An 18,728-nucleotide genomic window follows, 5' to 3' on the forward strand; every position below is an offset into this window, starting at 1 on the left:
ATATATATACACATATGTTTATATACATAAACAAATATATATATATATGAGATTTAGAAGTATGAGATTTAGATATACCTATAACTGTTTAGATAGATAGATAGATAGGTAGATAGATAGATAGATAATAGATACTCTAAATCTCACTTCAAAATAGTAAGATAGGTGTTTGATTGAACCTCACCAGTCTCAGGATTTCCAGAAATCTCTTCCTGATTACCCTTTCTTCTTTGTACTACTATTCTTCCTTAGCTGCCTTTATCTTTAAATTTTAAAGTATTATATTTCTTGATTTCCTGATGCCTTATATCACCACTTGCAATGTCTGGCTACTTTTGGATTAGCATCCGTAGAGAGATGTAACACACTCCCGTGAATAGACTGATCGCCACACGCCCTGTCTAATAAACAGCTCTGTAAAATGTTGCTTGCTCGTCTCCCAAATACACATTGTTTATAATTATAAACTTAATAATATTAAATATTTCCCTCTATACTTAGTATATCTTATTTATCTAAATTATCTTCAATGTGACCTGTCCTAATTGTTAAACTATGTGAATATAAGCAGATTTTGGGGAGAAAAGAGTCAAGGTAAGAAGTTCCAAGAAGTAGTCAAAGAGAAGAGGAATCCTAAGACAATTTGATGTTCACAAAGGAGAACTAAAAGTAAATTTTGAGTAGGTAATATCATTATTTAAAACACCTGAATGTGTAAATATATGGACATCTTTTAAGGAAATAGTATTTTTAACCAAAATGTTCTCAATTTGATTTGAGAATGTACTACTTATCATTTCTTGCATGCTTACTATCCCCAGCACCACGTCCAAATCATTTTTTTGGTACAATTTTTAGATGTTTAATATGAATTTAAGATTTTTACTTTTGTTATGACATTTAAATATATTTACACGTTACTGCTTACTATAATTATACATATTAGACAGATATTATAAACATAAATATATGAAGTGAGCTAGTTTTAGTTAGATTTATCATGCTCATATTTATATCACCTTCATTCTTGAGTAAGTTTCTCCATATAATTTTCTTTTGTATGTACAAGTTTTTGCTCATCAGATTGTGCCTTTATTGTGCTCTCAGTATTGTACTGTTATTTGCTAAAATCCCTATTAATAGACATGATATGATTTTTAGCATTATCATAAGATGATATGAGTTGGAGAGTAACTTAGAAATTAACATTTGTTTGCCTAAACTACCTAATTCCTGATAACTCAACTATAGAAAAAAATTTAAATTCATTGTTCAAATAGTCATGGTACTACCAAAGGAAAGTTTACATCTCACTTGTATATGAAATTCAGTGTTACCTAGTTCCTATCATTTCCTTATTTTCATTAACTACTTAGTAAGAATTTTCACATATTCCCAGTGATTGTGATAAAATATTTCCAGGAATAATGTGTTGTTATCAAATATCGTTGCACTGTAATCTCACTAGGAATAAATGACAGAAAGAAAATGCTGATGTCCTTCTAGAAAAATCACTGGACAGTTTTGCTGATCAGAAAGCTACAATAGCAGCATCCCCATTTGTACTTCTGAAAATGCTCTTCAGTTCTCTAGAGGCAGATTGGCCACCCACTGAAGTCTCAGTAACTAGACCAGATAAATACATTCCAGAGGAAATGGCACCCAGTTTTATTCCTCTATTTTTTTTTTTTTCACACTTCAGGGACCTGACAACTGTACAAAGTGCTCCCATTTTAAGGATGGCCCGAACTGTGTGGAAAAATGTCCAGATGGCTTACAGGGGGCAAACAGTTTCATTTTCAAGTATGCTGATCAGGATCGGGAGTGCCACCCATGCCATCCAAACTGCACCCAAGGGTAAGCAACTTTACTGGTCCAAAGCTTAATCATGTGCATATTACTAATCAAGAGGTGCATACGTGTATTTTATCCCTGACACAGTCTACTGAATACATAATATCTCACGCAAAATTCTATTCGTGTTTATATAATGTGTTGATTTTAAGAGAACTCTTTTCTATAGGAATGCTTTATGGAATCGAATTTATACCCTCTAAAATAGTTCTGTTGAACATTTTCCTGTAACTTCTATTGACACTTTCGTGAAGCTGGTATCAGGTATAATTTGTATGGAGTGTAGAAATTCTTCCAAATTTTACTGAGGATTAAAGATATCAGAAAAGACAAGTAATTGTACTTTTGAGATTCATGCTTAATAAATCTTTAACAGAGATTTTCTGTTTCTGTTTCTTTGTTGTTACAATCACTTTAAAGTGAAGGTCTCTTTTTGATAAATGCTGCCTTGTATTACTCCTTCAGCAAAATATAAGCAAAAGCAGTGATGGTAAAAAAAAAAAAAAAAAAAGGAACCAAGTGATATGTATTTTTATTAAAATACAAGTACATTTTGTGAAAGTGATTCTATTATAGGTTAACCTACAACCTAGTGTTTCTTCAACCGATATAGGACAATTCAAAGATGGGTACACATTTTTCTACTTTTCAAAAGGATGCATTGTAAAATGAATAATAATTAGACTACTTTTGATACTGATAACAGTTGAGTAACAAAGACATATTACAGAAAGAAGAAAAGCACTGAACTATAAAAGAAATAATGTCACTTCATCGAACAAATCCCAACAACTAGTTCTTTAAAAGACAGCAAATCTCTTTTAATAAGGACTTTTCCTTCTCTTTCCTGTAGAAGGGGAATAAATTTAGAATCAAGGGCAGTTTCACATGCTCTGTCCTCCTTCTGTCCAAAAAGCCTCTTCTCCATTGTGAGTGCCCACACACATGTGCACACACACATACAAACACACAGAGACACTTGTGGAGAATCATCTTGGGTGCTTTAGATCTGGCAGGAAAGTATGAGATTCCATAAAGAGATTTTCTGCCAGAGTAAGGGCTGGCTGTTAGGGGATATTGAAGAAGTTAAGCAAGCAACATCATTTTCTGCCAAGAGGACATCAATTTGCAGATGCTGCTACAATTTCCTGCAGGTCAAGAAATCAGCTTAATTCACTCTGTGAAGTGGCAGATCCTCAAAAGGTAAAGTAATGTGCTGCCATTCAAATTCAGCTTGGAAGAGCTAATGCCACCTCACTGGTTTGAGGATACTGAAATAGTCACATAGACACTCTGCTTCAAGGAAATTAGAAAGAATAAGCTGCTCCCCTGGCGAGTTTTGGGCACACTTCAGTTAAGGGTATTTCATGAAGATAACTGGTATTGCTGGAGCAGAAGGGTCAGCAACAGAAAGGGAAAACGTTGCCTGCTAAAATAATCATCCACAAGAGGGTTTTATTGTTTTGCATCTAAAATTAAACAAACATTATTCAATGTAATGTTGATGTCAACAGCTGTTGCCATTCAAAATGAGACCTTTTGCTGTTTTTGCAAATCTAATTACAACAAAGCCATTAGGGAAATGAAAGTGAGATCACAGAGCCGTACATAGTCTGGATGTGTGGCTGGTGTGTCTTCCTCTCAGTCCTTTTAAATCATGATTATATAATAAAAGAAAAGATATATAGTGGGGGGAAAGTAGAAGGAGGGACAATGAATAGATCAATTTACCACAGTAACAAAAGTTGGATGTCAACCAAAAGGGAGGATGAAGGTGTAACAGGAAACAAACCTGACCAGATCACTTGGGAACCCTAGTAAATAAAATGATGACTTTAAATTCACTGGTGCAGAATGATGGTGAGACAGAATTTGACTAGTGTACTCCCTGGCATCTTCTAAGGTAAATGGATTCTGTAATGACTGACTTAATCCTGTCAGTTTCTTGTCTTTGTTTTCATTTATCTTCCTGCCATCCTTTTTCTAACAGCATCCGCATTGTCCAGGTTCACTCACTTCCTAAGAGTTCTGTGGTCTCAGCCTCAGAATGGAATTTAGGATTTGGGCATTTCTAAATGCTTAAGCCCTCCTCTGTACACTACTGCAGTGCAGCACTGTGCTTTGAGATCCTTTTAATGAAGCAATGAGGTGCTCTATGCATTCAGTTCCTTCCTTTCAAATTGAGCATGTAGAGATAGAATCTTTCCCTAGGAAGATCATAGGGGCAGTAGGGATGATGGGACAAGTGACTATTTTTATTCCTAAACATACATAATAAATGACCTATCAGTAAGCGTGAGCTCACCATGCCAACTCCACTTTGGAAAACAGCTTTTCTTTTATATGCCAATATTATGTCAGCTGGATAATTCAGGAACCAAGTTAATGGAAATAGTCTTTCAAATCATTTTTCAGAAGGAAGTTCTTACTTTGAATACTGTTTAATGATCATCTGAAAGTAAAATTATCATGTAATACCTTAAAAGCCCTTTTACCACTCTAAAAGCACATTAAATGTATTGACTCTAATAAGTTCTTTAGATGTTTTTAAAATAGGTGATCCATTTAGCTAGTACCTATCAGGAGAGTCTCACTAATATTCCTAGAGGAAAAAAAAATAACATTGTCTCCTCTTGCCTTGACTAGAGAACTTTTATTTTAGCAGCCTTTCTCATTTCATTCATTCTTCAACTTTGTTATATTGAACACCTGTTGTGTATCAGATACAGTGATAGCTAAGTTCAGAAATAAGCAAGACACAGCTCTTGATCACTAGGAGGTCACAGTCCAGTGAATTTTTATTCTTCCAATTTATATCCTTTCATCAGATATCCCTCTGTATTTTGAAATGATTAGCAAGAATTTAAAACTTAGAAATGATATTCATATTTGAAATTAGCAAGGTAGAAATTTTAAAAGAGGACATGTAAACTAAATTTAGTGTGCAGTTGAGTAGTCGTAAGAGCAAAGATTATAGTTTCTTTACTAATATCACTTGCGTCCATGATGAATGTCAATTTAATTTTTGTTTGGAGACGTGAACCGGGATTTTTTTTTTTTTTTTTTTTCTTTGCGGTAAGCAGGCCTCTCACTGCTGTGGCCTCTCCCGTTGCGGAGCACTGGCTCCGGACGCGCAGGCCCAGTGGCCATGGCTCATGGGCCCAGCCGCTCCACGGTATGTGGGATCCTCCCAGACCGGGGCACGAACCCCTGTCCCCTGCATCGGCCGGCGGACTCTCAACCACTGTGTCACCAGGGAAGCCCCGGGATATTTATTTTTAATAGGGCATCTTTAAAAAATTCATTAAAAGTTTTTAGTAATATTAGAATCGTGATTTGATACTATTAAATTTTCTATATGCCTTAATATTCTTCTCATCAATTCTTTTTATACTTTTAAATGTATGTAATGAAAGAATTTCCATTGCTGGAGAGAACAAAAGAAGGGCTGCTTGTGGAATTATTGTCGATAACTTCTGTAATGAAATTTTAAAATATTTTTCCATTTTAATTTCAAAATTCAGAGAAGATTTTGTCAAAATATCTCAACTATGTTACTTGTATGGGTATATCAAGGTGTTCATAAATCAGTAAGTACAAGCAAATGTTAAACAGCTCAATATTTGGAATTCCAGTTTTTTTAATATATTAACATGTTACAGTTTCTCTTTCCGAACTTTCTGTAAAGTTTCTACTTTAGAACACTAATTATCTAGAGAATTGTATTATTTCACATCTTTATTCAGTCTCTTATTTGGGATTTTGACTCTTCAAAAGTTTAATGTTTCCATTATTCTTTGATTTTCCTGAATCTGTATAAATTGCATGTGCTAATTATTGGCTTATGTCAAGTACAAAGAGTTGAAATAGAATATACATCTTTAAATACACAGTGATTTGTATTTAGAAAAAATGGGACCACACTCTTATTCTGTCTTCCATTCTTGTTTTATCCTCAACTTATAAATACCTTTAAATCTCAAATACCCTACAAAATCTCCTAGACAAACTTTCTTGACCTCACACCCCACCCCCTCAGTAGCTCTTCCCTTTTCCCTTGCTTCTATTCTCTTATTTGCAATTTGCTTCTCAACTCACAGCAACCTAAATTCTAGTGACCTTGACTATGACAACTAACATACTCTTAGTAGTTCTTTTACTAGACCTCTCTTGCACTTGACAACGATCGATGATCATCCATTTCCTGAAGTTTTTTCATGATTTGGCTTCCATGACACTGCAATTAATGGATTTTACTCAAACATATTTTCCTATGTTTCTGGCTTATGAGCTCATCTTATGTCATTTACTAATTACTGGAGTTCCTTGAGTTTCAGTCTCAGTCTCTGCTTTTCTCACTTTATAGATCCTTCTTCAGCCATCACATCCACTTACATGATTTCAGCCTTCTCCTGTATGATGTTTCAAAACTGGATCATTGTACCTGTGCCTCCTGCTTCCCTCTCCTCCCCCCACACCGTCCTCTCCAGCAGACTCATCTTTCCAGATGCTGAGGAACATTTCTACCTGGATGTAGGAAAACCACACTAAACTTTAGATACCTAAGACTGAAACTATCAACCCTGCTTCCGGAACACACACACACAGAGGAAGGTATTCCTCCTCTTGCATTCTCTCACTGATGGTACCACTATTCTCAAAGTTAGAAGTATGAGTCATCTTTAACTCCTTTGATCTTTCCTCTTCCATCATCAAATCAGCCACCAACTACTGTTTTTTTTTTTTTTTTTCCGCATACCTTTCAAGGTATTCCTTAAATCCAACTCTGCCTCTATCCTAGTTACTGTTTCCCTAGTTTAATTCTTCATCATCTCTTACAGAGACTAAAACAGTCTCTGTGCCAAAGGAATCTGTCTGGCTCCCAGCTGATTAGCCTTCAGTGGGCAAAGAGATCAATGTATAACACACATCTAGCAATTTCACAACTTCTTTAAAACCCTGCGGTGGTTTCCCATTGTTTGTTCCTAAGCAGACAGTCTTCAGTTCTGGTTCCTTTCTAGTGATCTAGCTTCTTTTTTTCCTTCTCCCTGTTGCCTCATAATGTTGTTCTCTAACTATTCAGAATTATTTGTAGCTGTTCGTATACTCTCTACCCTTCCTCAGATCGATGCTTTTGCTCCTGCTGTTTCTTACCCCTTAGAAATTATTGCCACCCCAATCCTGGTCATCAGGACTCTGAACTCCGAACTTCAGTTTTCTAACTTCTCCGAGGGTGTGACCCCAACCTTCTGAAACTCTGTGTCCCTCCTCCACACTCTCCTAAGTCACTGGTTCGTGTTCCTCATTATATTTATCGTATTGTACAATACACATATGTTTATGCATCTGTCTCCTTCATTAAAGTTTGAGCTCATTAAAAATAGGAAAATGTCTAATTCATCTTTTTTCTCCCCCCAGCTCCTAGAATAGTAGGAACACTTAGTAGGCATGTGACGGAGTTTTTTTTTTTTTTAATGGATGAATGAAGATCTTTCATTATTCACTCTTTAACTTTCCCCTCAAGTTAAAGCTTACTTTCAAATACATTTATCTTTCAAAGGTTATAATAAATACATATTACAAACTAACCATAGCTTTCAGATTATCATTTGGAAGTAAGAAGTAGACTATTAATTTTACAAAAATGGCACTACTGTATTTTAAGAAAGCATTTTGAAGAAGGTATAACTGGAAACTAGAAAAAAATAAGTCCTTTGGAATAGAAGAAAACCATATAAGACAATTTGCAAACTTTTATACTAATTGTTTTTTATTTTTAGAAATGGTTTTGATTATGAATTTTGGAACCAATTCAATGCTATGTGCTCTATATTTTTATTTAAATTTCTTATTTGCTTTTTTTTAAAAGCCTTTTTCACAGTGTATTTCATGTATTTCTGTACATTAATATTTTTCTAAGCCACTCAAAGCCAATCCTCAAAAGAAAAATAATTTTCCACCTAGTAGGAATATTATAACTTATACTGATGAAGGAGGAAAATAGTGACTTAATTATTATTATACATAGTTATATTTATTTACGTGTTACAGAGTTTTCTAAAGATATAATGGACAGTCTGGCCTTATACAAGAGCACCTTATTACTTCATTACATAATGATTTTAACTTCAACTTCTTTTTCAGTTTTAGAAATTAGAATTTGGAAAAAATATTACCAGAAGAATTAGACAGTTCAATAAATCATAGCTGTACAAGGAATCTTGATACTGCACTGCAGCTATATGTGTTTAATGAGAGAAAAGGGAAAGAAATACAATTCAAATTTATTGGTAGATGGAAGAAATATTTCTGTAATACTTCAAAATCAGAATTCTGTGTACTTATATAATTTTACTTAAATGTTAACCTCTGTGGATTCTTTACTTACCTGAGTCTCAAGTTATTCATTTCCTTGGGGAGTATTTACTTATTTTTTATTGTTTGAGTTAGATATTATGGCAGTTTAAAACCCTGTTTTCACTTGACTGTTATGGCACTGATTTTTTAAAAGCAAGTATCAAGATAAACTGCAGTATGGTGAAGCCAGTTATTTTGCTTGTTAAATGAATTCATGTTTAAACATAAGTATGTTTTAAAGACAGTCACAACCAAGGAATGGAATAATGTGATTGTGTAAAGTATCCATGAGAATAACGTTAAAGCACATTAACTCATTTTCTGCTAAAATCAATCTTTAATAATGAGTATTAAGTGTCAGGTTATTATATTATATTGAATAGCTCATGTTTTCTTTTTTATTGATTCTGTTTTTTACTTCAGCTTAAAGCCTTTTAGAAGAAACTGTATACATGAAACCAATTATAGCCATTGAAATATCAAGTTATTCATCAAGACATAATATCACCAATGATTCAAATGAATGTAAAGTATTAGAAATGAGCAATATGTGCTTGGAAATTATCCACAGAAACAGAGTACAGTTTCCTTTACTGTGGACTTGTTTCTTTGTATCTATTTGTGTAGTATTTACAATTTATTTCTGGGTATCCATCAAGTACAGTAACCTTCTCACTAGCTTTAAATCCATGATATTCAAAAATTGTCTATTAACAATAATTAAGAGTTTGACACCATCGGTATTTGTCTTATATCTTCTTTTTTAAAATGGCTAATTTTTCTTTCCTTGTATTTTTAAAATTTGGATCTTCTGCAGGTGCATAGGCTCAAGTATTGAAGACTGCATCGGCCTGATGGATAGGTACTTGGTGTGCTTGCTTCCCATGTTCTTCCTCCAAGGCTCCATGTGTGAGCACTGGTGCATGTGTGTGCATGCCACTGTGAATGGAGAATGATGTTTTCTGTTCTGTAATTGCCTGCAGGTGTAGCGGTCCTACTAGTCATGACTGCATTTACTACCTTTGGACGGGCCATTCCACTTTACCACAACATGCTAGGTAACATCTACCATGTTTCCATTTTGTCACTCAAATCCTTTCCCAGTTATCATGGATAAAAAAGTACTAACCAGTTGGGTGAAATTTATAATACGTTAAATCAGGGAGTTGCAAAAGAGGCATGTAACCCTTTACTTTTCAAGCCACATTTCTTACCTCTTCTTCCTTTTTTCATTATGACTGTAGAATCCAAATTAGTAATACCATTGATTTTTAATTTTGTAAAATTTAAACAATATTTTAAATATTAATCTAGAGCTTCAGTAGTATTTATGTTCTTAATTATGTAGATGATTGCAAAAAATATTTTTAAGAGTGTAATTTGCAGAATTTGCAGGTGTTTGTTACTTGATTCAATTTCTGATTTTATGTTATTTTGAACTGGTTGGTATATTCCCTAGGCATAAGCATTACTATAGACTAAAGGCAGTGTAGAAAATATTTTGTGCAGGTGAAATTACAAGTTAGAATTAAAAAACAAAATATTTCACTAATGTTTATACAAAAACCTATACATAAATGTTTGTAGTGGTTTTGTTCAAAATCACCAGAACCTGGAAATTACTCAAATGTTTTTTAACTGTGGTATATCTATACATTATAACATTACTCAGCAACAGAAAGGAACAAACTGCTGACTTACACAAAACATGGATGGATCTCAAAAACATTAAGCTAAGTGTAGTGTTAGATTGTTTATTTGAGATTTTTCTTGTTTCTTGATGTAAGATTGTATTGCTATAAACATCCCTCTTAGAAATGCTTTTGCTGTGTCCCATAGGTTTTGGGCCATCGTATTTTCATTGTCATTTGTTTCTGTGTATTTTTTTATTTCTTCTTTGATTTCTTCAGTGATCTCTTGGTTATTTAGTAGCACACTGTTTAGCTTCCATGTATTTGTGTTTTTACAGTTTTTTTCCTGTAATTGGTTTCCAATCTCATAGCGTTGTGGGCAGAAAAGATGCTTGATACAATATCAATTTTCTTAAATTTTCGGAGGCTTAATTTGTGACCCAAGATGTGATCTATCCTGGAGAATGTTCCATGTGCACTTGAGAAGAAAGTGTATTCTGCCACTTTTGGGTGGAATGTTCTATAAATATCAATTAGATCTATCTGGTCTATTGTGTCATTTAAAGCTTGTGTTTCCTTATTAATTTTCTGTTTGGATGATCTGTCCATTGGTGTAAGTGGTGTGTTAAAGTCCCCTACTATTATTGTGTTACTGTCGATTTCTCCTTTCATGGTTGTTAGCATTTGCCTTATGTATTGAGATGTTCCTATGTTGGGTGCATAAGCATTTATAATTGTTATATCTTCTTCTTGGATTGATCCTTTGATCATTATGTAGTGTCCCTCCTTATCTCTTGTAACAGTCTTTATTTTAAAGTCCATTTTACCTGATACAAGTATTGCTACTCCAACTTTCTTCTGATTTCCATTTGCATGGAATATCTTTTTTCCATCCCCTCACTTTCAGTCTGTATGTGTCCCTAGGTGTGAAGTGGGTCTCTTGTAGACAGCATATATATGGGTCTTGTTTTTGTATCCATTCAGCCAGTCTGTGTCTTTTGGTTGGGGCATTTAATCCATTTATATTTAAGGTTATTATTGATATGCATGTCCCTCTTACCATTTTCTTAATTGTTCTGGGTTTGTTTTTGTGGGTCTTTTTCTTCTCTTGTGTTTCCTACCTAGAGAAGTTTCTTTAGCATTTGTTGTAAAGCTGGTTTGGTGGTGCTGAATTCTCTTAGCTTTTGCTTGTCTGATGACTTCTTCATCGAATCTGAATGAGATCCTTGCTGGTTAGAGTAATCTTGGTTGTAGGTTTTTCCCTTTCATCACTTTAATTATATCCTGTCACTCCCTTCTGGCTTGCAGAGTTTCTGCTGAAAAATCAGCTGATAACCTTATGGGGATTCCTTTGTATGTTATATTTTGTTTTTCCCTCGCTGCTTTTAATATTTTTTCTTTGAATTTAATTTTTGTTAGTTTGATTAATATGTGTCTTGGTGTGTTTTTCCCAGAGTTTATCTGTATGGGACTCTCTGTGCTTCCTGGACTTGGGTGACTATTTCCTTTCCTATGTTAGGGAAATTTTCCACTATAATCTCTTCAACTATTTTCTCAGACTCTTTCTTTTTCTCTTCTTCCTGTGGGACCCCTATAATTCGAATGTTGGTGCATTTAGTGTTGTCCCAGAGGTCTCTAAGACTGTCCTCAGTTCTTTTCATTCCTTTTTCTTTATTCTGCTCCTCGGCAGTTATTTCCACCCTTTGTCTTCCAGCTCACTTATTAGTTCTTCTGCCTCAGTTATTTTGTTATTGATTCCTTCTAGTGTATTTTTCATTTCCATTATTGTGTTGTTCATCTCTTTTTGTTTGTTCTGTAGTTCATCTAGATTTTTGTTAAACATTTCTTGTATTTTCTCAGTCCATGCCTCCATTCCATTTCCAAGATTCTGGGTCTTCTTTACTATCATTACTCTGAATTCATTTTCAGGTAGACTACCTATTTCCTCTTCATTTATTTGGTCTTGTAGGTTTTTACCTTGCTCCCTCATCTGTGACATATTTTTCTGCCATCTCATTTTTTTTCTTTTTAATGAGTGAGATTGTGTTCCTGTCTTACTGGTTGTTTGGCCTGAGGCTTCCAACACCGGGGTTTGTAGGCTGTTGGGTAGAGCTGGGTCTTGGTGCTGAGATGAGTAAATCCATGAGACCTCACTCTGATGAATATTCCCTGGAGTCTGAGGTTCTCTGTGAGGCCAGTCGTTCAGACTCGGAGCTTCCAGTGCAGGAACTTCGGCCTGACCCCGGGCTCGTGAACCAATATCCCACAAGCCGCCTGAGGGAGCAAAAGAAAAAAAAAACAAAAAGCAGTAACAAAGTAAAAAATAAAATTAGACTAGGAAACTAACAGATAGGTTAGGAGAATATAAAAATAAGTGGGAATGTAAATTGATACAACCACTATGGGAAAAAGTATGGAGGTCCTTAAAAAACTAAAATAGAACTACCATATGACCCAGCAATCCCATTACTGGACATATACCCTAAGAAAACCATAATTCTAAAAGAGACATGTACCACAATGTTCATTGCAGCACTATTTACAATAGCCAGGACATGGTACCAACCTAAATGTCCATCGACAGATGAATGGATAAAGAAGATGTGGCACATATATACAATGGAATATTACTCAGCCATAAAAAGAAATGAAATTGAGTTATTTGTAGTGAGGTGGATGGACCTAGAGTCTGTCATACAGAGTGAAGTAAGTCAGAAAGAGAAAAACAAGTACTGTATGCTAACACATATGTATGGAATCTAAAAAAAAAAAAAAAAATGGTACTGATGAACCTAGTTTCAGGGCAGGAATAAAGAGGTAGACATAGAAAATGGACTTGAGGACATGGGGTGGGAGGGCAAAGCTGGGGCGAAGTGAGAGTAGCAGCGACATATATACACTACCATGTAAAATATTTAGCTAGTGGGAAGCAGCAGCATGGCACAGAAGATCAGCTTGGTGCTTTGCCACAACCTAGAGGGGTGGGATAGGGAGGATGGGAGGGGGAGGCTCAAGAGGGTGGGGATATGGGGACATGTGTATGCATATGGCTGATTCACTTTGTAATGCAACATTAACACAGTGTTATGAAGCAATTATACTCCAATAAAGATCTATTAAAAAATAAAAACATTAAGCTAAATGAAAGAAGCTAGACTTAAAAGAATACATAGTATAGGATTCCATTTATAAGGCATTCTTGGAAAGGAAGAACTATGGAGACAGAAGTCAATCAGTATTGCCAGGAACTGGGAGGTGGGAGATGAGTTGGACAACAAAAGGTCATAAGGAAATTTGAGGAGATGAAGGAACTGTTCTGTATCTTGATAGTGGTGACAGTTGCACAAATGTATGGGCTTGTCAAAAATGGTCATTCAGTTTAAAAAAATGAATTGTACTGTATATAGATTATACCTCAATAAATTTGACTTTTAAAACATCTCATATTTAGGAAAATAGTAACTTTACAATGTTATGTGGAAATATTGTTAGCTTTCTTTATGAAACAAGTTAATTGTATCTTTTGGAAGAGAGAAAGTAGTACTAAATTACAATTAGCAAAGCAACTGTTTTGGATAAAGCACTGCCTTTTCATGTAAAGTTTTGATTGAAATATAACATATATAGTGTAAAAATACATAAAACATAAGTGTAAAGCTCAGTGAATTTCTCCAAATGAAACATTTATGTAATCATCAGCCAAATCAAGAAAGAGAATAGTATCAGAACGAGAAACACTTCTTGTGCTCCATTCTGAGGGTAACAACTGCCTTGAATGCTAACAACATAGGTCAGTTTGCCTGTTTTTGTACTTTGTATAAATTGAATCATACACTATGTCCTCTTTACATCTGGCTTCTTTTGCTAAATATTATATTTATGAGATTCATCTGTCATGTAATTTAGTTGTAGTTTTTATTTCAGTTATATGGTATTTTGCCTTTAAATGTTTTTAAAACAGTCAAATGAGTGATATGTCTTATTAACAAATTATTTTAATGAAGTAAATAGAGAATTAAACTCTAAAAAAAAAAGGAATGTGATAGAGTTAATTGACTTATACAACAGTGGCACTTTGGCATTTGGGCATAATCAAGACCAGTTAGTACAGTCGTTCAGAGCAAGGTCAAATTATGGGGAAAAAAATCAATAGGAGAGAGACAGAGAGAGAAAGAGGGAGGGAAAGAGAACCTAAGGCCCAAACTGCAGTTTTATAAGCTAGCGTCTATTTTAGATTGTTCCTATATACATGAAATATTTTTTCCTCCTTGAGCCTTTGGTTGAGTCACTGTACTATCACTTTGAAGCATGTTTTCACATTTGTTTTGATGATTTTTTAATATTATCACAGCCAATTAACGAGAGGCGATGTAGTATGGTGGTGAAGTGTGCTGTCTTTGGAATTCAATTTTCTGAGTTCAAAGTCAGGTTCTACCATTTTTTAGATGTGTGACCTTAGGGAAGTTCCTTATATTATCTGAGCTTCACTTTCTTCATTATACAATAGGAATATTAATATCATTCATAAATTGGCTATGAAGATTGAATGAGTCTATAAAACAGTGCCTGGTTTAAATTAATTACTCATTAAATGCTATTACTTATTATTTCTCTAGATATCAAATATTTTAAACGTTGAGGATGGAGGAACATATCCCTCTAGGGGGAGGGAAGTCTCTCAGAGTCACCCAGGGAGCTTTGATGTGTCCCTCTACCTCTTTGATAGTCCTTTGAAGGAAGGGAGGACATTTCTTTCTTCATCTTGAGAATCACTGTCATAGTGAGGGCCACTGGTACCAATGGCAGTAGGTCATAGGCAGAGGCATATGCAGAGACAGAGAAAGAGTTAAAACCATAGTGATGGGTGACTTGTGGTTTTCAATGATAGTAATTGAGGTTATATAACTCAGAATCATAGTGTATCTTATAGATCTAATATTTGCAACATTTAAAAAAAGAGGTTTGGGAATTTTCAGTCCTCTTGCTTGCATAGATTCCCAGGCCATTCCATATAGTCTCAGACTAATACACGTAATTCAGATGAGTTTTGTCATAAATAGGTACCATAAAGAGCAGAGGTTCTTGAATGTAAAAGCCTGAGTTCAAGTGTTGACTCTACAATATTTTTTATCTGTAAAATGGGGACAATAATGGTAATATTTAAAATGAGAATCCTTATACCTCATAACATTGGTGTGAAGATTAAATGAGATAACGCAAAGGAGCCATTATCTAGTATATGTTCACTGGTGATATTTATTACTCTAGTTGAAATATTAGCAAAACAGTCTTTTTAAAAATCTCATGATGTTGTGTTCTATTAGTATTTTATATCAGGGCATTAATCCAATAGTTCAATGGCTATGGAATTAACATATCAAAATTTCTCAGGCTTTAAGTACTTAAATTTTATATCACACTTCTAAGTATAATGATCTCAAAGAATTGGTAGTAGGTAACTAATTGTTCCTTTCAGAAAACTCTAGATATCTTTAATTAATACCTGTTTTGAACTTAAATTTAAAGCAATATGACTCTGTTCTTCAATTGTATTGACTTGTTAGATTTGATTGACTTGCCAGAGGCTGTTTATAAGGCAATTTGGAATTTACATGAAAGATTTAGCTTGGACACTTTGGAAAAGTATTTATGACCATAGAGCATTTTGACATGGATTGGGTGAGAAGTAAAAGTAACAGGTACCTCCTTTTTCAGGTCCTTAGTATTGCAGTAAATGCTTACCTCTCTGAAATGGGGTGGGTATATATTTAATTGAAAGCAGGTGACTAGTCTAGTAATATTCAGATCATTTTCCATTTTTAAATTCCATCACAGTTTTCTTTAAGCTTCTGTCTGAATTGATTAAAATAAATGTTACATAATAGGAGGACAGAACTTTATATAAAATAATGTTTTAAGTTTCATAAACCATGCTTTAACTGGGAGATTATCCAAAGCCTAGTTTTTTTTTTTTAGTTACAGAAAATTACATTGAGCATGTCAATGTGGCCATTTCAAGATATTTAGAGTTCATACTCCCTACTGCCCCATTATGCTATATTCTATTTCCTAAACCAGCAGGAAAAGAAATTGAAGATTTAAATGAAAACAGGTGAAATGTTTCCAATCTTGATCGACTTTCATTTTCTAAGCAGTGTTATTCTTTCCCGAGCCTGCAATTTGTGAATTGGTTTTCCACACTCGATTTACCTTACAGGCTGCTGCTGGAATTTCTTCTAGGAAGATTGGATAGGACAGTATAGAATTTTTTTTTTACCTGTAGCCTCCTAGAATATGCTACTTATAGTGAAAATAATACTTGATATTTTGAAAGTCTCCATTCTTTCCTTATCTGAAATAAATGCCTTAAAAATAGCATTTAGCTTTGATGCTCTTCCTTCCCAATCAAGGATCTTATGAAGAAATATGTTCAAAAAGTTTATTATTAATATTATTTTTTGTATGCGATTTATTGTAGCTTGCATATATGCTGTTTTCATATAGATTCTGATAAACAATGTATTAGATTCTATTCTATTTTAGTTTCTTTGTCAAACATATCTCCAAAGCTTTTTTAAAATCCTTACTCCATTAGAGACTAAACTTGTTCATCTCAGCAAGCAAAGTCTCTATTTGGCAAAGCATTTTTTTGTTAGCTAGCAATTCAGACTGTAAACTAATAATTTTTATTGAATTTGTGACAGAAATTATAACAACTACTAGATATATGTTCAAGCATTTTAATCTGGCTGTTTGTTTCAACTCAATTATCCTGAATGCTTCACAATATGAAATAAGGTAATTGAACTTAGTTTAACTCCCTAAATCTCATATAGCCAGATATTTGAAACGTTTTATATTCCTGTCGCATTTTAATGCCTGTGTCGCACTTTTACTTTACGATATAGTGGTTATTACCTAAGAGGTCACATAACGGCTTATTCTTTAGCAGTGTGACCCATGTGTGATATATGAGAGAGATGATGTGATATTGTTGGCACCACTTTCACAAATGGCACAATCCTTTTTCTTTGTTTTGCCCCCAAGGAACTTAATTCTTATGTCCAAATCGAACGGTCAAAGCTGCCTGTAGATAGTTACCTTATTTGAGTGACAGTTGTGTTATGATCCCTAAGTACAATAAATAAAAGCACACAGGCTTTTTATTATAAGTCTATCCTTAGTTCACCATGTTCTAGACACTAAATTTACTTTTGAATTAAAGAGCATTCGAAGAGGTGAAGGAGAGTGTGTGAATTTCTTCTTTTCCAGCTGATTTGGGTCCCACACTTCCCAGTACGCATAAAATACCAAAATTGTCAAAGAAGCATAAGGCAAGAGTAAAACATCTCAGATCAGTTGTTGTTAATTCCTGTTCATACAGTTCAAGTGGTTATTTTAAACAAAAGTATTTAGTGGCACAAGGTTGCATGAGTGGCTTTTATAATGATACCAAAATGCCCACACATTGTTACAAAGCTTTTACAGATCCTGGAAACATTAATATTAAACTCAAAACCACTGACTGTAAAAATGTGACCAGAAGTCATAGTTAAGGTTGAAAGTCAAAAGAGATTTTAAGAGCATTGACTTTAGAACTGTAATAGAAAATCTAAAGATAGCATTATTGAACTGGGAAGATGTTTATTATACTAGTTAAGTGTCAGAGCAAAAATTCAGTGGATCGAGGGAACCATTATGAATCCTTTTTCACTCTTTCCCATAAGCATCTTGCTACAGCATAGAAATTATGGTGTTTGTAATTATTAATTTCTGAACTGGAATAATGTCAGGACTGCCTTCAGTCAGTTATCTCAGAATATCTCAAGCTTCACTGAAATTCGTTACTGACAATCCAATGTGTTTTATTAAAAATGGAAGCAATTAAATGAAAGATATTCCTGAAGCCTCGGCTCCTTTCTTTAGACAGATATTTACAGTTTTAAAAGTACTTTGCATGTGTTTTTCCAATATTCAACCCTTGGCATTGTTTTCTTATAGAGTACAATTTAGAGGTATAAGTATGTCATCGATATCACTCAGGATTTTTATTCGGGATTTTAGTAGACTAGAATATTAAATTTTATTTCATAGTATTTTATTTCTAATATCTTTCAGACTAAGAGCTGTCTAAATTGCAACCAACTAAAAGTATAAACCCATTACAAACATTTCTGTAACTGGTATATATAGAGATACATTGACAAGGTACAAAGGAAGTGAAAAAGTAAGAGATATGGCAAAATGAACAAGTAATACCTAATAAAGAAAAATTACTTCATGTTTTCAAATGACTAAGACGTAAATATGTTAAACAACTAGTTATATATATATGTTTGTATATATTGTAAAAAATGGCATTTGACCGGTCCCTTACTAACATCACATTTTGTGATAACACAAAAGTTATCAGTAAATTTTTGGAAGTCCTAAGGTAATGCCTTCTCATCTAGTCAGCACCCAAATACTATTGTTTGAATATCTTGGAATTTAATATGCTATAGAATGATGAGAGTTACCACATATAGCATATAACTTTGATCATTTACCTACTCCTGGTATTTAATCCTTAAAATCATGCTTAGTATGTGTGTGAAATTATTTCAGTGTTTTATAGAAAAAAACATCAGAATAATTATATAGCAGTGAATGTATTAAACTTCTCCAGTGTGAAGGTGTTAGTGAATTTAGCATCTAAAACTATCAGAGTTTGCCCTCAAAACCTATTTTGAAATTCAAAATATCGTAAATCTGGATTATATATTTGATAACTAAAATGGTAAGGATTAGAAAAAAAACTTTGTGGTTAGGTAAAGTGAATGAAGTGTTCAACTGCTATATAAGTTTTTTTATTACCATATAAAAAATTACCATAAACTTAGCAGC

The 18,728-nt window shown here is 33.9% G+C and overlaps 1 protein-coding gene across 1 annotated transcript in view; it reads left to right on the forward strand.

Moving 5' to 3' along the window:
• Positions 1-18,728, forward strand: part of ERBB4 (erb-b2 receptor tyrosine kinase 4) — a 1,112,005-nt gene that overhangs the window by 839,164 nt on the left and 254,113 nt on the right. Inside the window, exons 15-16 of the mRNA XM_030852949.2 lie at positions 1,703-1,857; positions 9,029-9,073. Of these exons, the coding sequence (XP_030708809.1) occupies positions 1,703-1,857; positions 9,029-9,073 (200 nt within the window). The remainder of the gene's footprint in view (positions 1-1,702; positions 1,858-9,028; positions 9,074-18,728) is intronic.

Source organism: Globicephala melas, chromosome 7, assembly GCF_963455315.2.
Source record: "Globicephala melas chromosome 7, mGloMel1.2, whole genome shotgun sequence".
Classification (NCBI taxonomy): domain Eukaryota; kingdom Metazoa; phylum Chordata; class Mammalia; order Artiodactyla; family Delphinidae; genus Globicephala; species Globicephala melas.